Source organism: Coffea eugenioides, chromosome 6 (genome assembly GCF_003713205.1).
Source record: "Coffea eugenioides isolate CCC68of chromosome 6, Ceug_1.0, whole genome shotgun sequence".
Classification (NCBI taxonomy): Eukaryota; Viridiplantae; Streptophyta; class Magnoliopsida; order Gentianales; family Rubiaceae; genus Coffea; species Coffea eugenioides.
In genome coordinates, this window is record NC_040040.1 from 52,417,463 (window position 1) to 52,442,259 (window position 24,797).

General features: G+C 35.6%; 1 protein-coding gene across 2 annotated transcripts; it reads left to right on the forward strand.

The window, feature by feature from the left end:
* Positions 1 to 2,103: 2,103 nt before the first annotated feature.
* Positions 2,104 to 23,436, forward strand: LOC113774796. Of its 2 annotated transcripts, XR_003468830.1 has the most exons (28): positions 2,104 to 2,180; positions 2,350 to 2,619; positions 3,001 to 3,060; positions 3,162 to 3,254; positions 5,373 to 5,601; positions 6,186 to 6,292; positions 7,180 to 7,239; positions 7,956 to 8,056; positions 9,609 to 9,703; positions 10,410 to 10,430; positions 10,530 to 10,625; positions 10,780 to 10,900; positions 11,042 to 11,221; positions 11,352 to 11,542; positions 12,540 to 12,811; positions 14,314 to 14,415; positions 14,987 to 15,163; positions 15,273 to 15,461; positions 16,614 to 16,855; positions 16,959 to 17,105; positions 17,594 to 17,813; positions 18,402 to 18,527; positions 18,671 to 18,811; positions 19,737 to 19,808; positions 20,279 to 20,458; positions 20,726 to 20,785; positions 22,314 to 22,521; positions 23,021 to 23,436. XR_003468830.1 is itself a non-coding variant. In XM_027319417.1 (27 exons), exons 1-27 carry the CDS (start codon positions 2,175 to 2,177, stop codon positions 22,386 to 22,388), a joined length of 3,633 nt encoding a protein of 1,210 aa, XP_027175218.1. In that variant the 5' UTR covers positions 2,104 to 2,174; the 3' UTR covers positions 22,389 to 22,944. The 2 variants fall into 2 exon arrangements, 1 of the variants encoding a protein (XP_027175218.1); XM_027319417.1 differs by lacking the exon at positions 23,021 to 23,436 and having other exon boundaries at positions 22,314 to 22,944.
* Positions 23,437 to 24,797: the final 1,361 nt, after the last annotated feature.

Here is a 24,797-nt window from a genome sequence, read left to right on the forward strand (position 1 = left end):
TCTTGGAGAAATGTATATATGAATAAAAAATATCTCCTTAAGCAATAAACAAATTGCTGGCCATTTAGTGTCAAAAATCAATCATATGCAATGCTTATTGTGACATATATCTTACACTCTCACTGCTGAAAGTTTCTCTAGAAAAGAATGTTCCTATTATACATAATTAATTACTAGCATAGGATGAGTAGGATGAGATTTTTTTTTATTTTGAATATACTAGGGGGAGGGTTGGGTTGGGTTGGGTGGTACGGGGGAGGGAGTGTAAGGAAGAGGTCTTGGGTTCGAATCCTCCTGTTTATATTAAAAAAAAAAAAAGAACATACTACAAGATGTTTTCAGTAAGTTTGGAACATACTACAGGCGGGATGCATGCATTTCGGAAAACAACTTCAGTAAGTTTGGAAGGGAAGTTGTTTTCCATAAGATGAGTGAAAATATTTTACATAGGAAAATGTTTTCAGTAACTTTTGTGCAACCAAACACGGGAAATTAGGAAAATATTTTCCTGGAAAACATTTTCACCCGAAACAAACGGACCCGTAGTGACAAAGTAGCCCTCTAGACTAATTTTCCAATTAAATCTCTACCTATGTAAGCAAAAATATTGCAACAAAATTACGCACATATTCAAACCAAAATATTACAAATATTTAGCATTCATGACCCTTTCTCAAGTGACGTTAATAAAAAGGCATCAATCAAATTAGATATAAAAGTTTTCTAGTCGACTTCGCCATTGATGCGGTCATGGAAATGTAGATTTTAGATTTGTTTCATGAATGAAATCCATAGAAGAACAAACGATCGTATCAACAACCTTTTGCCCCCACAAATATAATGGCATAATTCTTAAAAAAAAGAGTAGATGATCAAACTTTATATACCAAAGTAGCACAGGAACATTGGAAATAAAGAAAGATTGATATTCTACTTATTTAAAAAAAACCATGAATCATATTTACCTATTTAATGGCAATGCAACAATACCTGTGCGACGAAAGTGAGACATTGGAAGAAAAAGGAAAAAAGACAAAACATTGGCTACCCATCAGGCAAGTGAGAGATGATATGATTTAATGATTGAAAAAAAAATGCAAAAATTTTTATATGTGCACTGTAGTGTCTTAGCCGAGACGTTACAGGGGTCTTAGCTATAGATTTATTACAAAAATACTTACTATTTACTCGTGATTTCTATTTTTTTTTTCACATAGGGTATTTCAACTTTTTGATCAAACTAATACCCTATGAGTATTTTTTTTTTTCACCTAGGAGTATCCCATTGACAAATTCCCTGCCAAACCAATGACCCTACAAAATTGAATTGCTCTCCTCAAAAAGGATATTAGAGCAATCAGAGTTAAACAAAAATTTAACAGTCTTAGTCTTCACAAAATTCCTACAAATACAAACCAAAATACTGAGGATGATAAAAATCATCTTGTAATTATGTAATCAAACCTTATGTGATACCAAAACAGACCTATGCTATCGAACCTTATTCCAGTCCAATCCTTTGAAAATTCAAAATTCCATCCTTATATCTTTTGCACATTTAGGACACCTCTTCTAAAAAAAAAATACTTGTTAGAAATATCCTCGCTCTTTTATCCAACCATTGATAAAGACATAACACTCCTTCCTACTATCTTTTCACCTAAGGGTATCCCATAATCTTCTAATATTGTTTTTTTTTTTCATCTAGGAGTATTCCAATCTTTCCATTAGACTGATCCTCTAAAAATGTGTAGTGTCTTACCCCAAAGATACACAATGAGGTAGCACCCGAGGATCAATCACAGGATCTGCTGGTAACTATAAGAGCATGGAACTAGTCAGACTACTTGCAACTTCTATTTAGAATATGTATTTTGTTTTGTTGAGTTACAAGATAGACTGTCCATGAAGTACAAGTTGTACGTTTATCAATTGACGTGTGAAATTGATATGTTTTGCTACTTTAAAGTGTGAAATTGAAACATTTTCCATTTGAAGGGACCAAACTCAGAGTTCAGACCATTTTTGAAGGACCAAAATGTAATTAAGCTAATACATTTTTTTTTTTGGGGCCAAGAGAAGAAACTAATTTACTAACGGCCAGTTGAACCCAGGTCGAATTCTGATCTTTCGCTCCTTCTGATCTCTGCTCCTCTTCTGATAAACCCCAAATCATGGCGGTAAACTTTCTCAGATCCTTTCGCCTCTTCATTTTCCTCGACAAGAAATGGAAATAAACCTCTGAAAACTGAAAATACACTTCAAATTTCACTGATTTCATGATATATACTATGATTTGTTCGTCAAATTAGTTTCTAATTTCAGAATCGTTAAAAAAAACGTGTGCAGGATTCTTCGGGGACGACGCTGATGGATCTGATCACGTCGGACCAACCGTCTTCGACAGTACCGTCGTCGGCGGCGTCAACTACTGCTTCCTCGACAGCACCGCCGCCCCAAACTACGACAGCAAATATTGGGGCGCCGATTCCGATGGTGGTGGATAAGAAATCGAAGAAAGGAACGTTAATGCAGATCCAAAGCGATACGATTTCCGCTGCCAAAGCTGCTCTTAACCCTGTCAGAGCTAACATTATGCCGCAAAAGCAAAAGAAAAGGGTATAGAAATGCTCATTCCGCAAAAGTTGTGGTTTTTTTTTTAAAGTTTCTCTTGTAATTTTGTTGGAAGTGAACTTTTATTTGGAGGTGAAAAAAAAGGAGTAAAACTTCTGCTTTACTACTTTGGGCATTGATAAGTGAGTTGCATATTCTATCGTTCTGAATTTTAGTTGTTGATGTTGGAATTTTAGATAAGTGTACTAATTTAGCTTACAATTGCTTGCTTGGTTATTCGCTAAGCATAGTTAGGTGAAATTCTGTGAGTTTGTTGGGATTTATTTCAATTTTTTAGATTCATTGAACAATATGAGTAGAGAATCAATGCTGTGATTAAGCTTGTGTTATGTTGTTAGTAATGCCTGTTTTATTCTTTTGTTTCAGCCTGTTTCTTATGCACAATTGGCGAGGAGCATTCATGAATTAGCAGCGACCTCTGATCAAGTATGCTGGTCTCTAATCTATTTTGACATGGAAAACTCGTGTATATTTTTCCGGGTTAAGTTTAATGAAAATGTTCTGTTTTTTGTTTGAATTGTTTGTAGAAAAGTTCCCAGAGGCAATTGGTCCATCATGTGTTTCCCAAACTGGCTGTCTACAACTCTGTTGATCCATCTTTGGCACCATCTCTTCTCATGGTATGAAGCCAGATTATTAATGTGCCTGCAACTTTTGGATCCTTGTGCAGCTTGTTTTGGAGTATTAAGCATGATATACTGAACATGTGTGATAGGGTAAAGGACATTTCTGAGTCATTGTGCAAGCAAATTGTTGTATGTGCCAGAATTGATATTCTGTGGCATTTTAGACAATTACAAAATAGTACTAACTACAACAATAGGTCATTTGATTGCTAGTTTAAACATATTTGTATCTGTAAAAAGTTAGTTGAGAATATCAGGAGAGATGATCAGTGTGATTTTTGATGTCGGCATATGGCTTACTGCAGTTGAATTGTGCACATTATGAACTTGAAATAGTTAAATAGCAGCAGGGATGCACTAAATTTGAGTTTTCTAGATTTTAAAGTGCCAATAGGAGTTTCATTTGTCATAATCATGCCTTGCTCTTAGCAATTAGTACAGAGATGCAAAGTGTTGGAGCATGAGATAGATAGATTACTGGTATCCTATATTTGTGATAAACCAATGATCTTCATAAATCTAATAAGCTTTAGGGACATTCAATTCAATTTATGTAGAATGACTGTCCAAAGATGGGAATTGTTTGGTGACTAGTTGGTAATCAGATCTTTATTGGGCAAGAAGTTCATGTTGGTGGCATTGGCATCACAAACTGGACTTACTGTGATTTAGAGGAAGAGACTTTGATGGGATACTATATTAGTTTAAGGACAATTACCTGTAGAGTAGTGCAATAGTTTAATCCTTCTTTTTCAGAGCCTTGAGAACTTAAAACATTTTAGAAGAGCTTAGTGCCTCTTAACTACTGTAGCATTCTATTGTTATATGAGGCATCCTTAACCGATGTGGAGCCTTTACGCTAATGAGAAGGAATCTGATAAGGAAAAAGCGTAGGAGGATCTTTTGTTTCATTTTGTTTTTCTCTTTCGACCTTTAATTGCTTTGCTTGAGGAAAAGTTTAGGAAGCTGATGCAAGTAACATGGTGCAGGAAGGAAATTGAGAATGTCCATTTATATGATTCATGAGTAATGTTGCAGATTTTCATGGACTATATGGGTGGAATGAGCATAAGAAAATGTAATGACAACAAGGGGAAGTGCGTGTTGTGTATCACTCATCTAAGTTTGGCTTTTCATTTGCGTCTGGCTTTTCTTGTGACTTATTTTGCTTGTGCATGTCAATTTGGGGACGTTTTCTGGAGCAGTCATTTACAATTTATTCTTTTGGTTTTTTTTTTTTTTTTTTTGAGTTTAGAGCTGGGTAGTGCAGAGGGCATAAAAGATATAAGCTGTGTGATGATGACCCTGTCAATTTCAATTCTTGCAGCCCTTTTTTTGGGATCTCTTTCTTGTGAGATTAGCCACTAAAAATGTACTTGTGGGAATCTCATTATTTGCAGTACCAGTGTGAACCAGGAGTGCTAGACTTTTGCTATTCATGGATATTGGGATTGTAGACCTGATGTTCTGTGAATGGTAACAAATTTAGAAACAGTACTAAGCAATTCTTCAGACACAGTACTAAGCAATATGGATTTTTTGCTGCTTGTGAGGAAGTTAAAGTTTGTATTGGATGGCCTTTCAAGTAGTAGTGCTCAAGTATAGGAGTCGAGGAATGCTTTGGATAGTTTTAGAGAGACCTTTTCTTTTGCCTTGAAATCGTCTAGCTTTTTGGCTGTAACTTGAGAATTCAGTACTTTTATATTACTTTTCTGGGCACTCTATAAAAATTCTGCTTTTTGAGCCTTTAGAAAATTTTGGTTTTATTTTGTTATGCCTTTAATACATTGCAGATGCTTAGTAGAAAAGGTTGTATGGTCCAAGAAAAATCTTCACCCGTTGTAGATTTACCTTAGGAGGTAGATATTGTGCTTTGTCTCAGTGAAGTGGTAAACTTGATATGCATTTTCTTAATAAATTGGATATGACAATTAAAAATTGCTTCTTCACATAGATTACATTAAAATGCTGTTGTCTGTGGGAATAAAAAATTGACTGTTAGAAAATATGTTCAACTGGATGTGTTGGATTTTGCTGTCTATTTATTTTGCCAAAGTCAATGTTAATGTTAATTGACTGTTTTTCCCTTATCTATCTTCTTGTGGCTGGCAGCTTGATCAGCAGTGTGAGGATAGGACTGTTCTGCGTTATGTTTATTATTACTTGGCCAGAATTCTTTCAGATACTGGTTCACAAGGTTTGAGTCCAGGTGGCGGGATTCCTACTCCTAATTGGGATGCTTTAGCTGACATTGATGCTGTAGGTGGAGTGACACGAGCTGATGTTGTACCTAGAATTGTAGATCGGCTAACCTCTGAGGCCTTAAATGAAGATGTTGAATGTAAAGTGTCTCTCAATCTCTGTCTTATTTTATTTATGAGTTTTTTTCTTTTGGGTATAACTTCTTACTTCAGTTACTTTTAATTATTTTCCTTTTGGTTGTGCCTTGTCAATGCTATGGGTCGATGCTGATGTTTAGCATAAAGTGTTATAGGAGCTTATAATCCATGAATCAGCAGAGAGCTCTTAAATTTCTTCAATGTAGTTACTTCTGAAAAAACTTCATTTCTTTGTGCCTGATCAATGCGGCGTAGGGCTGATAAAACTGGCTAAGAATTGGTGATGATATATTTATGGCTTTAGTTGACCGTCATAATTTTGTCCCAGTCATGTGTGCTTCCATTTGAGGGGCGGGTAATATTCCGGCTCAACGGGAACTCAAGTGGTTAGAGTAAATATGACATTTCCTTCTGCATGAAGGGAATTATCTGGATAGAAACAGATAGGAATGGTGAATATAATAGATTAAGGTAATCTTGTAAGCATCAACTGATTCATTTATCTTAACTTGAAAATCCATCTTCCTATCATGTATGGTTTTTATTAAGGTTTATCCATTGTTGATATCTCTTTTCACATGTGAAGTTCATCCACGAAGGCTCCAAGCATTGAAGGCTCTGACATATGGTCCTTCCAGCAGCTCTGAAATCTTGACCAAGTTGTATGAGATTGTGTTTAGCATTCTAGATAAGGTTTGTCTTGATGCAAAAGATATATGCCTCATATCTCTCTCTCTCTCTCTGACGCACATTGGAAAGATGAGTAGCTTTTGCTCTTTCGACAGTTCTTTGCTACTCTTACTCTATTATGGGCGTGAACCTGTTTAGATTGGTTGCAACTTAGATCTGTGGTTTTTCCTGAAAAGATGTTGACTTCTAAATGTTCTGCTCAAGAAATTGAATATTGGAGCCTATTACACTATAAAAGTTGTTTTCTGCTTCAATTTTAAGGCAGATAGATAATATATGCTAACAGAAAATAAATCCAAGAATGACAGTCTGATCTGGATCTTACTGAAGCTCATGTAACAGGAAAGCAAGGACCTAAAATCCGATTTACGTTGGATGCATCTTTAATGGGCTAAGTAGAGGATGGTATAGGATTTGTGTTTGGACATAGTAGTTAATGGCTGATGCATTCAAAGATTTGACGTAATATTTAGACTAAAAAGAGGAGTAGAGAAGATGTAAAAAAGAGAGGAAAAAACACAGATGTGAAAGTAATCAGTGTTTTGTTCAGTGTTATCTCCATTTATTCTGAAAGGAAATTTTTAATGACCTCTGAAGTGTGGGCATTAGTCATGCACATCATAGAAGGACATGAATCAATCTTCTGAAAACTGGAATTTTCTTTTCTTAACTGCCCCCATAGTGGTAACTAGAGTAGACCTTCGTAGACGTTGTACATTCCCAAATATTGTACCCGAAACACTTTTTGGTTTGATGGACAATTAGAGAATTTGTTTTTTAATTCATCTATGTGTTGCATAGTTGTTGATGAGATTCTATACTATATGATTAGATAGTTTGAGTCTGAACAGAAAGCTATATGGCTATAGTAATTGTCGCTTGTTATTTAGGTTGCTGACCCTCAAAAACGCAAGAAAGGCATCTTTGGGGCAAAAGGAGGCGACAAAGAGGTAGTATGTTACTCACTTCCATCACTTAATAATTTTTCTGCTTTATTTATTTATTTTTTTCCTGGTATCCTAGTATTAATCAGCCCAACCAAAGTCGTTAAAATTCATGATTTTTTCTTTCCATTCATTCATTTATTTATTTTTTTCATGTTCATGATTCTCGTTATTTCCCTGTATGAATTATCAATAATTTTGTCTGATGGCATCTGAATTATGCATTTACTGAGTTCTTAGTTGTGTTTGCAGTAGATCCATCTGGACTAAGCTTCTAACATGATAGAGACTAGGTGTACGATTTGATCAGATTGCCTTGAAGAAATGGGAAAAGATTTTTTTTATGGAATGAAATAGACTTTATCTGGACAAAATTGGCTTATTTTTCTCAAATTTTTAAGAACGACAAATAGTTTTGGATGCTAGAGAAATGGAAAGATCATTGTCATACAGCTTCTCAATTAGGGATAATGATGCTAGGAAATATGACTCTTATTCTCTGTATCCAGTAAAAGCTCTTCTTTTCTTCATGACGGAAGAAGTTTGGCTTTTGTGAAACCGAAAGCATATAAACTTCTCAATGTATTAGAAGTAAACTAGCTGGATGTGTCAAGTGAAAGATGACCTTTCTACATTGGATATCATGGTGTTGATCTATATTTGATACATGACTTTTACTGAAGTGTGATTTTGATTTTCTTGTTCTGTTTATGTTGTCTCAGTCTATCATTCGAAGTAACTTGCAATATGCTGCCATAAGTGCTTTGAGAAGACTTCCTCTTGATCCGGGAAATCCAGCATTTCTTCATCGTGCTGTACAAGGGTCAGCTATTTATTTTATCTTGTTTCTATTGCTCGATGGAATGGCAGCTGTAGTTTCTTTTGCTTTTTGGCAGTGATGATATTTCAGTAATAAAGGTGAACGGAATCAGGGGAACTTTTTATTCGTGTTAGTATGTGAGGTTTTCGCTACTGCCATTGAATGTTCAAGAAAAGTTACTCCTTGCAAGTTGGAGGCCTTGGTTATGTTGGTTCATCCTAGAGCATTATTCACTCTTTTGTAATTAAATACATAGTAATGGACTAATTCCAAGCTTTGGACAATGGAGTTCCAACAAGGTGGTCGGGTAGATATATGCAAATGTGGATTAACCAACATACTGATCTCACATGTTTTCCAATTTATATTTAACTAATATGTGAATTCATTTTAGAATGTCAGATGTGTCAACCCAGGAAATTCTAGCAATATTGGAGGGATTAATTTTAGGAAGATTTTTTTGAAATTGATTCACCTTGAAAGGCGGCTCTTGAAGACTTTCTACAGAATCATACTCTAGGATGAGTAAATTTTTTGGCAACAATAGCATCTTTGTAGTTCTAAGGTTGGTTTTGTTTATTTGTGGATATTCTACAAATTCCAAGTGTATCATAATTAGTTCATGATCTTGGTGTATCTATTCAATTGTAGACTGGAGAAATAATATTATTTGGTCCTTTTGGTTTCATGATGCTTTTGGAAACTTTTTGTTGGGAGGCATACATCAAGCTATCCAGCTATAGCTGAAAGCATTAATTCCTTTTCCTGTTCTTTTTTCTTTCCCTATTCTGGTGGATCTCTTTATCAAAATGCAGGAAAAGTCCTTGTTTTGATCTCAAATTTCAAGACCTAATTGATTTCATGTGATATTGACCTCAAATAAGGACTCAAGGACGATCCATTGCAGGCAGATCTGCCTTTAGTTTGTTATCACTGTACGATTTTTCCGTAATTATTTGGCTCAATGGATGTAAATATATGCCACTTCCAAGTTCCATCCACTGAAAAATTGGCAGTAATTATCAATCTAAAGTAGTTTGTGTAGCTTGTGATACCTTTGTTCCCAAATTATGGTCGTGATAAAGTTTCTGCATTCACTTGTTCAGGCAACTGCTTTATTACAAAGATTGCGTTATAATTCTCAAATGGAAATCATTGGTTCAGTGTTTTTACCAAATAACATGTTTTGGCTCTCCATGGACTTAAAATTTTCTTCTTTGGCATTATCTCTTATTTGCACTAGCTCTTGAAATCTGCATTCCCTGCCAAGTCTTTATTCCTCATCTCATTTTCTTTTTCTGTATCTCTCTGAGGGGGAGGGTGGTTGGGGAGGGGAGAGACTGCCACATATTTACCTGCTTCTTTACTTCTGCATATGACGCATTGGTAAACAAATGTTGCTGAAACAAGGTTCAGTTTGAAGGGTTTATTTTCATGCTATAGTATTTTGGTACAGAAATTTATCTTGACCTTTAATGTTGAGATTTATGAGTAATGATTTTCCATCTTGCATATCTAACACTGTTTGTCATGTTGTTTTCCTTTGTTGTTGCAGAGTTTCATTTGCTGATCCAGTAGCTGTTAGGCATTCTTTGGAAATTCTATCTGAACTAGCCACAAGCGATCCATATGCTGTCGCAATGGCGTTGGGTAAATGAAACTGTTTAAAATCTTAAATTAATCTTAAGGACATGTCTGCCATTTGGATTCAATCTGAAATGGATATGTATTTGACTCTGAAGTTTGAGTTATGGCAAAAGGTAACAAACATAATGTTCTAGAACTACTACATGAAAAGAAAAACACAAGAAAAGAATGCATTTTGAATGCAGGACCTTAAACAAAACTTGAGAATATATCTGGTAAAATTTTCTTGTTGTATGAATGCTCCAGCACTAAAAATATTATTGAGCTGCTGTATCATGAACTTTCTTTTTCAACTTTTTGATTTTATTCTGGTTCATTAAATGGACTTTGAAATATTTCATAACAGATTATTTTTTTGTGTATAAAAGTGTATAGTATGGGGAGAAGATTTCACTTGTAAATTAAATGGGATGTCCAAATAGGGAATTAAATGAGGTCATGTGTGTGGTAAGTTGTTTGGAATCTTGGGTCACTGACATAGTAGCCTGTTTTAAGATAATTCTTTTTAATGCAATATAGGCATCTCCTGCTCATTCTGTTGTTCTGGTATTTTTTACATCGCAAAGTTGAGAACCTTTTTTCTGTTTCTTGTGAATTTAACATATGAATTGTAATTATAATTTTTCAATTTCATAAAACATGGTGGTCTAGTTTATTTTGGCCTTAGTTTTGGAAGTCATCCTTATGGGCCTAAATTTTCTCTTTGCAGGAAAGGTTGTGCAACCTGGTGGTATGTTTGATAATTTCCTTTCAATTGTCATGTTTTCTATGTTAACTGGCATTGGTTTCTGTTGATCCAAAATTACTTCCAATAATTTGTATGAATCAGGGGCTCTGCATGATGTTCTTCATTTGCATGACGTTCTTGCAAGAGTTGCATTAGCCAGGTTGTGCCATACGATTTCTAGAGCTCGATCACTAAATGGTATGTCCATTTCAGAGTACCTTGCACAACACCATGAATTTTCACTTATTACTTTTTTTTTTCTCCTTTTTCCCCGTTTTCATTTTTCTATATTGCAAGCTTGTTAATTGTTTAAAGATGAAACCATTGAAAGATTACATGGACATGTATGCAGATCGGCCAGATATTAGGTCTCAGTTTAGTTCCGTGCTCTATCAGCTCCTCCTTGACCCCAGCGAAAGAGTTTGTTTTGAGGCTATCCTCTGTGTATTAGGAAAGCTGGATAATGCAGAGAGGTATACTGTTTATTCCAAATTCAATTTTTCCTTTGCTCTGCTTGATAGTGAGTTTGTCGAATTTGCTGCAGCATCTCAGATCCTTCCCATTTTGGTATCTTCAGTACTTATCATTTGTCTTCTTGCTTTGATTTTCTGTAGGACTGAGGAACGAGCTGCTGGATGGTATCGTCTGACAAGAGAGATTCTTAAGCTTCCTGAAGCACCTTCTGTCAAAGAGACAAAGGCTGATTCTAAAGATGCTGCTCCTGCAAAGAGCTCTAAAGAAAAATCTTCAAAGACAAAGCGGCCTCAACCGCTCATAAAACTTGTAATGAGGAGGTTCGTTCGTTTCTCCTTTGCTTGAAATTCTATATGGACTTATTTTTCTGGAATATAGTTATTTGTGAACTGAGCTAGTCAAATGTCATTATGATACCAAAATTGTTTGACTGCTGCTATATTTTTGCAGGTTGGAGAGTTCTTTCCGTAGTTTCTCTCGTCCTGTACTTCATGCTGCAGCTAGGGTTGTCCAGGAAATGGGGAAAAGCCGTGCTGCAGCTTTTGCTGTTGGTTTACAGGATATAGATGAAGGAGTTCACATTAATTCATTCTCTGAAAGTAGTGATTCATATGATCAAGATCTGAATGAGACATCTGAGGGTAGCAACTTTGTCATAATATCTTAATTCTCTTTGCTTTTTAATCGCTTGGCGTTCAACTCCATGTTTGTTGCCATGAAACATCTCTATGATGCATGATGTAGTTCTATGTCATTTACAAAGTTTTCTTCAATGATGTTTTGCTTGGGTTATTCTTTGGTTGTGTCATGTATCTGCATAGTTTTTACTTGCAGACTCTTTGATATGGTTTTCCATGATTACTAATATTAAATCTAATATTTACATCTTTTGTATCATGGATCGGTGAAGGGCTTATACATAGTTATTTGTGTCCGTGTAATTAAAGTTTCATGCGCATAAACCAAGGGGTTTTTATGTATGATGTCCTTTGCTCTTAGTTGTGAACTGAGTGCATGCAGGATTGATATAACTTTCTAATATCTGTAGCTGGTCTTGCTAATCTTGATGTTCTTCATTTCTTTTCCCTTTTGCTTTGGCCCATATATTTGTTAATGTCAAAACCCTAGTATTTTATGTTTTAATTTCCAAGAATGTGTATAAATAGATGTTGGTGGATATACTTTTGGTTTTACATGAAGGAAGATAATATCCAACAGGAAAAGCTAAATCTCGGTTAGATAGCACTGGCCATTTTTGTTCTGTAAATTATGGTGATAGCTTATCTGGTTAGTAAATTCTTCATAGGTCAATCTACATTGTATTTTGTGCTGTTATGCCTGGAAACTAATTTCAGTGATACATTTTATTTAGCATTTTGAACATTTTATATCTCCCGGTTTTAGGCTTCAAGATTTTATTTGCTTTTTTTTTTAAAAAAAAAAAAATCAAATGGAGTAATGGTGTCCCATATAAAGCAAATAAGTAAAATCAATGAAAAACTGTAAAGGTTTTAGTTCTTTTGTACTTGTGTAGCTTATGCTGAGAAAGAACTGTTAATGACCAGTGGTTTAACCTTGTCTATCTGTTAAAAGTGTAAGCAATTTTTATTTTTGCTCTTCTGATCTCTTCTTTGTTAGGTCTTCGTCGCGTTTCCTCGGTATCTAATGGAACAAGTGGCAAGGACACAATTGCAGGCCTATTAGCTTCCCTAATGGAGGTGGTACGAACAACTGTTGCATGTGAATGTGTTTATGTTCGTGCTATGGTAATAAAAGCTCTCATATGGATGCAAAGTCCACATGAATCATTTGGTGAACTAGAATCCATCATTGCATCTGAGCTTTCGGATCCATCTTGGCCAGCAACATTACTAAATGATATATTGCTTACATTGCACGCTCGTTTTAAGGTATGTAAGTGAGCAGGTGACAAGAATAAAACTTATATTGATATTTTGTCCTTTGGGAATTGGATGAATCACTTGTATATCTGTAAGGTATTTTTATGCCACTAATTGGCCAAAATAGTTCTTTATTATCTTCTGCTTCAATTTTCACAAATTACTGAGATCCTTCATGGATTTGCTGCACATTGGAAGAAACTTTTTCTGTTTAGCAAAGTGTTGGCGTGAGAGTTAGGATATCAAAAACTATAGGGTTGATATATGGTTGAATTTTTTGTCTCTCATTGGCTTCTTGGACTACTTTGTCGAATAGCTAGACATTATTCTGTGGTTTCATGTAGAACTGGTAACATGGTCTTTTTCCTAATGCTATCTCATTTTCTTTCCTTTTGTTCTATTCTACCATCCGTTTCTGGGGCTTATGGTTGTCATCAATTCTGGAAGTTTGGTCAGTTTAGCTTGTGATTGGCTTTGGGAATTCTCCTGAATTCTTTCTCTAGTGCTTAGCCTTCTTTTGTGATTTCAGTTGTACTATGGGGTCCAATGTTTCTCCCCTTGTTTGCCAATTTCCTTCTACATTTTCTTTGCTTTGGGAGAAAAAGTCGTGAAAGGTTTATTATAGGAGTCTTTATGCTTATGCTTTAGAGATTTTGCTTGTCCTCTTTTTTTGTGAGAAGATTTGCGTGCAGGGAACTTATCCAATCATTTGGTCATTGGGATTTCATGATATTCACTGGAATGAGATGTGGTTTTGACGAGTCGAAATTCTGTTGAAACTGTGTTCTGAATGTCCAGTTGGACATTTAAGGCTGTAGTAATGCGCCCACCTTGATTTTTTTTATCAATTTTTCTGTGTGTGTGTGTTTTTTTTTGGTGAGAATCGTAGTATTGAGCTCTGGGGTCTTTTTGTTACCTTGAAAGCTCAGTTAATCAATTTCTGCTACTTTCAACAGCTGGTGGATGGAAAAAGAAGGCCAGCCTTCCTAAATTTTGGGAAAATCTGTCAACTGCCTTAGGAAGTCATTCTCCCTTGAACTTTTATGACCCCCCTCCTTGCTTTTTGTGTTGGAATATTTGAATTGATTTTTCAACTTGAAATACAGTTAGGAACAGTAGCTTGTTCATTTAATTTGCTTTTGTTACTCAAATTCTAAATGTTAATTTACTAGGTATGTGGACTTGTTTATCTGCAGCAGAATTTTTAATTTGTCAAAAGAGTGTATTGAATGCTGAAGTGCGTGATTCTACATCTTTCCTATAGGACAACTTGTATGAGAAATTTATTGAAAATTATCTAACCTCAAACTTGGAACCCTTCAACCTCAGATGTTGTCAGAAAGGATTCCATTGCATATGTATGTTTGCGTCTTCATCTTTGATATACATTCAATAAACCAGTTAGGCCTTTGAGCATGCCTGAAGTTGAGACTACATTCATTTGTATAATTTTCCTCCCCTTATTTGGCGCCATATATTTACAGCTATCTTTTTCATTATGGGCTTACTAGGCTACACCAGATATGGCTGTTACTCTTCTTGAAATTGCAAGGGTTTTTGCTACCAAAGTTCCTGGGAAGATCGATGCTGATGTTCTGCAACTACTGTGGAAAGTAGGTTCTCACTGATTGTTTCTCAACTTGGATTTCGTATTCTGTGACTAGGCTGTATTCTGACTTATAAGATATTAATCATCATATGTATAAACTGCTGATTCTGGTTCTAAAAGGAATCAAGTTTCTTGCCATAATTTTTCCCCATGGAATAGTAATTGTACAACTAGAAAGAGCAGATATCCCAACAAACCACCCATAAAGCTTTTGAACAGAAAATGATCTGAGTAGAGGTCTAAAGGAGTGCCAGTAAGGTTGTCTGCTAATACATACAGTCTAAGGTTTGTTTTGTGTTCCTGTGGATTTCATGAACTTGAGGAGTTTTTTGTTGACCTCATTTAGCCAATGAATTTGGGGACTGCGTTTGCCAGAAATTGCGGCCTAATGTTAGTTTCATTAATGGTGGAAAAGATTTCTTGTCAATACATTTTTATTTATTAATTACCTTGCTTTGTTTTATGCTTTTATCTTGTGTTAAAAGCCATCTTTCCGATTCTTCTTGTAGCTTTTTTTTTTTTTTCCCTCTCTGTGGTTGGTAGGACACTGCTTTTAATAGCGTTTATGCTTGCAGACTTGTCTTGTCGGAGCTGGCCCTGATGGAAAGCACACAGCTCTTGAGGCAGTCACAATAGTGCTAGATTTACCACCTCCACAGCCTGGCTCAATGTCTGAGCTTACCTCAATTGACAGGGTATCAGCATCCGATCCAAAATCTGCTTTGGCTTTGCAACGTTTAGTCCAAGCAGCGGTAAGAAATTTGTTTAATTGATGGGATCCAAGAGGATGTTTCTGATCATTTCTAAACAGCTATTGAAAGTTGGCTTCTTCAATTAGCAATGTTTGTCATGCAATTGCAGGTTTGGTTCCTTGGAGAGAATGCAAATTATGCTGCCTCTGAGTATGCTTGGGAATCAGCTACACCTCCTGGTACTGCATTAATGATGTTAGATGCGGATAAAATGGTTGCTGCTGCAAGTTCTCGCAATCCGACTCTTGCTGGTGCTCTAACTCGGCTCCAAAGATGCGCTTTCAGTGGTAGCTGGGAGGTAAGATCAAATACTGTAATGATCATTGAATGGGCTTGAAAAGTTAACTGTTCTTCGTGCTTGTGAAATCTGGTGAATATAGACGAATATATCTCAATTTGAAATAGAAATATATGTTTCTTGCTTTAAGAATGTACCTTCGCTTGGTTAACATCTATATATAGAGGTGAAAGAAGCATCTTAGATCTGGCTAGCATAGCAACCTATGCAATCATCATCAAATTGCACCACTATACATGTCAATAGAGCTCAGGAGAAAACCTTTATCCAAATCTTCCATTTACGACTTGGGGCAGGTTGCAATGTAGGACAGGCATTTCCTAGATTCGGTTGTACCTTGTGTATTAGACTTGTTGTTGGTAGTAATAGCTGAGCTGTGGGACTTAGGAGACCCAATATAAGCCTAGCAGTAGGTTGTTAAACATCCATATCATCACTACCACTTGGCATGTCAAAGACCAGAGGAGCAATTCTTGTGGGGAGCAGTACATGATCTATTGCTTATTCGGCTTTTTAAGGAAATTCTATCTGTTGGCTTCATTTAAAGAATTATAGCAAAGGCTTGTCGGTGCACCATGTACTTGGCGATTCATGAGATATACTCTCTAAAAGCACTCTCACTTTTTGACATCAATATCTTGCATTTCAATTTGGTGTCAGGTGTTAACCTTAGTCAAGAAAAGTAAATTTTTCAGGAAAGTTCTCTGTTGTGGGCTTCATCTGAGGAATTAGAGCAAAGGCTTATCAATGCAGATGTAATTACAAATTCATGAGAGAGAGATTCTAAAAGCACCCTTACGTTTCCACATTGATATCTTGCATTTCAATTTGGTGTCCGGTGTTAACCTCATTCAGTTGTACTATTTTTAAATACGTATTTTGCATGGTCATATCTTCCCCATATACAAGGATAGAATGTGAATATTTTAGTTTCCTACCTACCCCAATGTATTTTTCCTTGGCTACAAGAAGGATATATTTACTTTCTGTCTATGAAATTGAGAACATAATTGGTTTGCTGATTTTTTTTTTTTTAAATTTTTTTTCCAGCAGGGGAGGGGTGGAATTTGAGAAACGGTTTGAACTGGTTTGCTGGTTCAAATATAGCTCGTCATAATTCTTCTTGTTATTTTTATTTTTGTTTCATTTCAGGTTCGTATTATTGCTGCTCAGGCTCTTGCAACTATGGCAATTAGATCTGGCGAGCCTTACAGGCTGCAAATCTATGAATTTTTACACACCTTAGAACAGGGTGGTCTGCAGTCTCAACTTGCAGATATGCATGTTAGTAATGGAGAAGATCAGGGAGCTAGTGGTACTGGCCTTGGATCTTTAATAAGTCCTATGATAAAAGTCCTTGACGAAATGTATGGTGCACAAGATGAGCTGATAAAGTAAGAGTAGGATTTGTCACTTTTAGCAAGAAGATGTTATTAATATTCGCAATTGCCGCATATATCTGGTTTCTAACACATGTTATGGACCTTCATACTTCAGGGAGATGCGGAATCATGACAATGCCAAAAAGGAGTGGACAGATGAGGAGCTTAAGAAACTATATGAAACTCATGAGAGACTGTTAGATCTTGTTTCACTGTTTTGTTATGTACCAAGAGCCAAATATCTTCCTTTAGGGCCAACAAGGTACATTATTTTTGGAGAAAATTACAGTACCTCCTTTAATTAGGACTGACCTCCACTGAGGCCAGTGTAATTTTCTCCTATTTTATCATTTTTACTGAATTGTTATGCTTTTTTTTTTGGGACTTTGAACCTTCAATGTGCAATTCATTTGTTACAAGTAATATTTGCAGTTTGATTTTCTTTTCCTTTTTCCAATCTTTCTTACATGGCAACTTGATGCATGTCTGACGCATGGTTTTTATTTCAGTTTCATTTCTTTGGGTATTTTGAATTATTTACCCACAAATTTATGTCCGCTATAGATGTGTCAGATATAGTTGTGGCTAACAATGAAAAAAAAATGAAGGTCAATTTAATATAGATCGCAAACTATTTATACATTTTTGTGGCTAAATATTGGTGTTAATTTTATTTTTTTCTTTAATCTGCCTTGGTACTCACAATATTCATATTGTTTACTTGTTTATCTATATTTAAACACTCAACAGTGCAAAACTCATTGACATTTACCGCACTCGGCATAATATAAGTGCATCAACCGGCCTCAGTGACCCAGCTGTTGCCACTGGCATTTCTGATCTTATCTATGAAACAGCCAAACCAACGCCTGCTGAGCCTGACACACTTGATGATGACCTTGTAAATGCATGGGCTGCAAACCTTGGTGATGATGGCTTGTTGGGAAGTAATGCTCCTGCAATGAGTAGGGTATGAGATCAATTAATCTTCTGTTTTTGTGTTTAGTTTTTCTTTTTAAACATTGGTAAGAGGGCTTCTCAGAGGTGCTAAGAAAGTCATATTTTTGAGATTGAGGGATTGAAGTTTCACCAACCTTACATTCTTATAAGTACCACGGATTTTGGCCTGATGGTATGAGGTCCACTCATTTTTTTTTGTCTGTTCGGTTACTTCTGCATTGAACATAAATAACTCCATCTTTGCACAAAAATAGGTTTCCAGTCAGTGCTGTTTTTCAGAAGCTCATTGAATAGCAATAGATTATTGATGTTGGATGAGTGTATAGATCCTTTCTTGGTTCCTTAAGCTTGTGGACATTCTTGTCTCCACTGGTTCCTTCTAGTTGAGCCTCTCAGTTTGTAAACATGTTGGTATCTCAATTGTTGGGAGTTATTGGAAGTAAACGGTTGCTTTAGGATTTCATAATCTGCTATCCTAAGAAGTAACCTACTCATATCATCAAAAAAAAACTCATCCATATCTCACATCCCTGCTATAAATTTTGGCCTTTTTATGTCATGCTTGATTACATATTCTTTGACCTTTGCATAACTTTAGGTAAATGAATTCCTTTCTGGTGCTGGTACCGATGCTCCTGACGTTGAGGAGAATATTACTTCTAGACCTTCCATGAGTTACGACGATATGTGGGCAAAGACTCTTTTAGAGACCACAGAAATGGAGGTTAGATACTGGATCTTATGGCCGTGCATGTTTGTTGTAGTTATGTTTTTAATTTGCTTTTTGGGAGGTTCTTGGACTTGGATTATATTGGGGTCTACTTGTATAATAGATATTTTTATACTACTATCATTTTGTTGTCACAGGAAGATACAAGGTCTTCTGGTTCTTCTTCCCCTGACTCGGTTGGATCGGTTGAGACATCGATATCATCTCATTTTGGTGGAATGAACTATCCATCGCTGTTCAGTTCGAAGCCCTCCACTTATGGTTCTTCTCAGTCCACGGTATAACATTTATGGATTTTAGATACATTCTAGTTTAATTGCAGTTGGATACTAATTAGGTATTCTTTGACCTAGCATTTAATTCTGAATATGTTTGTTTTAGCATAAATGTTTATTGCGTAAAACTTTGTTTTATTCCAATATCTTGTTCTGTTAATGGTTAGGAGTTGCTGTTATCATATTGGGTAGGGTGGTTTCTAATCGTTTCTTGTTTTATCTGAATATTGTGTTTTGTTACCAAATTTTCCAATGCAAAAGCGACTGAAAAGGCAATTAAAGGAAATATCTTGAATTTTAGTAACAATTAGAAAACAATTTAATATTTTTTCCATCAAAACCGTGGTTCCTTTTTTGTTTTTGTATTTTATTGGTTTTTTCTCATGTGAGCTGGCAGTGCAAAGGAAAACTGCACACAGCACAGTTACCATTATTATGGGAATAATTGATCCACAAAATTGCAAATTATTTTCCACAAGGTTTTTTCCACTTTTGAAAATTTGATGGAATTCCTCAACCTTGTAACAAAACGTGAGTAAACACATTGCGAAAGCACACTGTTGCAATTCCGCAAATGTTTGGTATGGTTCCAGTATCTTTTGAGACAAATGGGATCGATGTGAACTGGTTTCTTTTTATATTGTCATTGCTTTATGTACAACATGCATGAACGTAGGAAAGCAAAGAAAGAGCATCTTCGCAATAATGCTTCCAAGTTTACAGCTTCATGGCATTTCTTGTTCTAGGGTTAGTTTGCTGGAACCTTGGAATCAGCTAATTGCTGTCTAGAAACTTTTATTTTGACAAATAAACTTTATAATTTGAGTTCAGCTCCTTCAAGTTGATATGATGAACAGGTTATTTATTCAAAAATGACAGGCAAATGGTATTGAAGAAGATAATGATGCCACATTTTTTTTAATGACAGGAGAGGGCTGGTGGAAGCAGATTTAGCCATCCTTCCTTTGGAGGAAACTCATATGAGGGTTTTAATTCCCCGGTATGGACATCTGAACCATTGAGTTGTGCTTATTGCCATCATTAATTTACTAAATGTAAAGAAAGAGCTATAGTTGTGTTGTAATTTTCACATTTAAATATCCTTTAAAGATCCTACAACTGGTGTAAGCTTAATTATAAATCAGGATACGTCCGTAAAAGAAGCAGAGAAAATTGGTTTCCCAACTCAGACTGTTGTCTCTCTTATTTTGCTTAGAATCTGGTGACTGCTTTATTATGGTTTACTTAGGCTGGCTGGTTTTTTCAAATTAGATCAATCTTCATTTTTTAATGTCATTTCTCAACCTAATTAACATCTACACCATACTGCATCTTCGAATTTGATTCCCCTGTTTTGAGCTTTTATGCTGTCATGGCATTGGTGGTTCTTCTTTGCTGCTACTTTTTTAAATCGTATGTATTTTTCAAAGTGTTCATCTCATTACAACTTCATGTACTTGGGCATTAAAGATAAAAGAAGAGCCTCCCCCATATTCATCTCCTACCCATCAAAGATACGAGTCATTTGAGAACCCCTTAGCTGGTCCTGGCTCACAAAGTTTTGGATCCCATGATGATGAGCGACTCTCTTCCACAAATCGACAACATGGCACAGCTCTTTATGACTTTACTGCTGGTGGTGATGATGAGGTATGCTCTGTGGTTTTGTGATGATCAGTGGTAATTAAACTCTGAAGAAATAGGACAAATTAATCTTGCAATACTACAATGCTACTTTCTGAGTGATGGATTACTTATACATCTTGTCTATTTGTTGGTTGTTCTGATATTCTAAGTATGACATCTTAGTTTATGGTTGAGGCCCATGGGTGTCCAGAGCTCTATATCTATAAAGTTGCTGTGCTTAAGTATTTTGTTTCTGGAAATTCATGTTTGGTGGTTTACCATTTTTTACAGCTGAATCTGACGGCAGGAGAAGAGGTTGAAATTGAATATGAAGTAGATGGCTGGTTTTATGTAAGTAAAATGTGCACATGAACTCAAGTCAATTTCGTTATGCCCTCATCTCTCCTTGACTGTGTTTTATCTTATCGTCCTATGAGGAAATTTTGTCCTTGACTGTGTTTTGTTTCTTAGGATTTCTAATCTTACAGATCAAATAAGATATTCTTTTGAGTTGTGCCTGTTCTTATTGTGTGTATTTTAGTTATGTTACTCTTTTATGTCAGTTTAGATGAAATTTGATCACAGATTCTTTTTTTCTTTCTTTCTTTTTTTTTTGGATGTTGCCTTGTCGAAATTCCTTTTTCCAAATTAAAGCAGTCTGCGAGTTTTTTGGTTGATTATGTCTATGGAAGAAGGATGTGGAAGAGATGTAACCTTGAATTGAATGTTCATGTCTTCCATATGTTCCTTTTACTCAATGGATTTTGCTAAACTTTTCTCTGTATTAATGCATAGGTAAATGGAATTTGTCTAACTTTATCTAGTCTTCATGGGCACATATTCTCTTGTGCTATAATGTGCTCTGTATTTGCAATTATAGCATTCTTTAAACTTCATAACTGTTGCCCGTCTCTACCTACAAATGGAATTTGTGGAACAGTTTACATAGGATAAGTTTATCTTTATAGTTGAATAGAACTAATCATGCAAAAATTTTAAGGCATGAAGGAATGAGTATGTATTTGGGTGACCCATAATGGAGGATGTATTTGGTTTAGACTGTCAGAGGAAACTCTTACCTCAAGCTAAACCACAATGAGGTTTAATGCTTTTAAATTTATCAGATTAAAATGCTATGTGTTCTTTTACAGAATAATTTGGTTAAACCTGAATATGTGTGTTCCTGTCAAACGAATCTGGTACTGGTTTAGGGCAAAACATGCTACAATATATAACATGTGGACCTGGAAAGTTAAACAGCATATCCTTTTAGAAATGATACTTTATAGCTTGACTTTTAATACTGCTATTGAAAAATGATAAAGAGGCATAGAGTCTTTGTAGGGGGAATGAAATGTGATGAGAAACTGTATTTTCTGAATTTTTTTCCCCATTTATGGGTTCTTCTATTCTGGGCCTACATGGGCCTGGCGTTTCATTATCTGCAAAAGTTTCAAGTATTGTATGTCAAAGTGTACACAATTTAGGGGGTGGGGCATAATGTAAGAGTTTTACAGTGGGCCACCACCTTCTTTTTGTTGTGCTTAGGCACAGAATAGAAGAAACCTTCATTTATTTATGGCTTATTTTTTTCCTTGAAGAGCTTAATGTGAGTGTCTGTCCTCTTTATTGTCCAAGACCAAAATATATGGTCTTATAAATGCATTTATCTCATGATTTTTAGTGATTCGGCCTGCAATAAAATGATTAGTAATGATTAGTTCATATATTGGGTCATAGTTAGCTTCTTTGATTGGTTGTTTATTTTCTCTGTTTTTTTTTTCTTTTTTTGGTTAGAGTTTATTTGCTCTCTAACCAGTAGACTTTTTTCTTTCTTTTTAAATGTGGCTGACATGTTTGATCGCACATTTTCTTGCAGGTGAAGAAAAAACGCCCTGGGAGGGACGGTAAAATGGCTGGGCTTGTCCCTGTACTGTATGTCAGTCAGTCCTGATTAAAGATATTTATAGTTAGGTGGTCTCCTCTCACCTTGCTAGATTTGGATGGCTTTGCAAAATATCATTCGATCGATGGACGTATAAAGGGATGTACAAGGAGCAAAAGGCTTTTGGGCAAATTCGCCTCGGGTATGCGCAAAATGGCTTTCTCCTTGGTTGCAACTTCTAGCTATGTGCTTTCAATCGGCTGTCTGGTCTTTTTAAAAGAGAAGAGTTTATATGGAAATATTGGCTGGTCTCTTTGGGGGCGGTTATCATATTTTGTTGTTGTGATTGTTTGCTTGTACCATATTCATTTTGGGTTGGCTTCCTAGTGTTTTAGCAATCGTGTTGCCACGATTCATTTTAGATCAGTTTTGGCATAGTATTTTGCTTTTCTTGGCTGTAAATTTATATTGACGTGTTATTCATTTATAGTCAATTGATCTTTGTGTATTCGAACCTGCTGAACAATGTTGTGCTTTTCCGAGTAAATTAGATTGGCCATTGTGGAAAGCAGGGAAAAAAAAAAACCTAAATAGCTGTTTCTACTAGTTTGGTGTCTTTAAGCTATTCTTAATGCTTTTCTAGTTTGGTGAGCTTTTTGTATAGATATTCATGTACATGATGAAATTTTTATGTTGAACAGAGGAGTAGAAAATGATGGCTGGGTAAAGTATGTAGGGCAGGATGTCCTCCGAAAGATTAATGAGGGTTGGGGTTACGTCATTGTCTAGGGCTATGGTCATAGTTACTCCAAGTTTGTCTGCCCTACGAATTCTACACCACGATGATCGCGAGTGAAGCTGCAACGTTGTACCCACTCAATAAATCTCTGGTGTGAAATATAGGTGAAGGTCTATGATTGATTTGAAATCCATGGCGCCACGAAAGATTGTTGTTTGAGCAAAAAGCTCTCTGCAAAGGTACGATAACCTTTAATGAGTTTGGTATGTGAAACATTAAGTTTAACACCAGAATGAATCATTTGTGTATGTAGTTGCAAAAGGTGTAGTGGCTCGGTATGTTAAATTAGAATTTGTTATATGGTCACTGGATCCCACTGATCCGTGTTATAAAAATCAGATAATGACACTTGATCTGTGTTATAAATTTTATTCGTTAACGTTTAGCATCTAGTTTAGGCCTGGTTTGTCCTAGTGTTGGGTACATTTTTTTTTTTTTTTTTTTTTTTTTTTTTTTTGTCAACACAGGGGTGTCCGGGTCAAGACCCGAAGGCGGCCCGACTAATCCCCTGCGCCTGGAGTACAGCGCCACCCCAACCGCACCCAGGCGTTATGTGAGGTTCGATCCCACGACCTTGCGAGTGATTTTCCAGCCGCAGACCGGGTGATCTAACCCCGGGGGGCTAGTGTTGGGTACATGCTAATTCTCATTGTGAAATTACTCGTGTTTTTGTCGTTGAAGAGAGGAGAAAAAAAAGGGGGGGGGGGGGGGGTTGCTGCTTAAGGGCACTTAAGTAGTACTGAGGTCAAAATGATAAAGAATGCCAGTTTGGATACTAAACTACCATGAGTGCAAATTTAAGCTGCCAACTACATATCTTCACCCATTTGCAATCTAGTCTACTTCAAAATTTTCACTTTGAAGTAGACTAATGATGGGTGAGGATATGCCATGAAAGATTTTGGAACTTTGACATCGGTCTACTTCTATTTTTCTTGGTTACAATGTCGTATGAATCTGGTAAAATGGAGTATAAGAATTAGAAAGACAAAACGAGTCGAAGAGAAACAAGCCCTCTATTGAAGAAAAAAAAAGGTTCTTCAACAATCTCCTGTTGAATTACCTCCTCCTTGTATTAAAGTTAGACCCTCTTAATGCAAGAAACCCATTTGCCCCAACATTAGGCTGGGTTGGATTTTTAGTTTGATCGGACAAGAAATTAACCTGATCAAAATAATTTGATTCACTGGTTCAATCGAAAATTCATCCGATTTTTGAATTGACTTTTTTTTTTTTTCAATTGTGGGTCTTTGTTTTTTAATCAAATTATATATATGCTTTTGATAAGATTTGTACATTAGATCTTCATTTAAATGTGCACAAGACTCTAACACTTGCTTAGTTTTTATTTGATAACTAAATATTTTTTAAATAAACTTGTTTACCTTTTTATTACACAATTAATCCTTTTAACTTTCAAATTGACAATATTTGAGCAGTTAAAAAATTATTTTATTTTTAAATAAAAATAAAATAATGAAAAATTAATGTTATATTTTTTAAAACAGGAGACAAAATTTTATTTCATATTTGACTATATTATTTATTTAGGAAAAAGTACGATAAATGAAATTAAATCTTCTATTAATATCTATATATTCATTATATATATATATTTCTAAGTACATTAATTAGTATCTAAAAGCACTTTATTAGATATTCTGTGCGTATTAAAATTA

Bases quoted from the DNA above. Each gene is read 5' to 3' on its own strand.
- LOC113774796 (XM_027319417.1), top strand. The intron at 9,704-10,409 runs GTAAATGAAACT...TTCTCTTTGCAG, and splicing joins TGCTGTCGCAATGGCGTTGG to GAAAGGTTGTGCAACCTGGT. The intron at 18,528-18,670 runs GTTAGATACTGG...TTGTTGTCACAG, and splicing joins TAGAGACCACAGAAATGGAG to GAAGATACAAGGTCTTCTGG.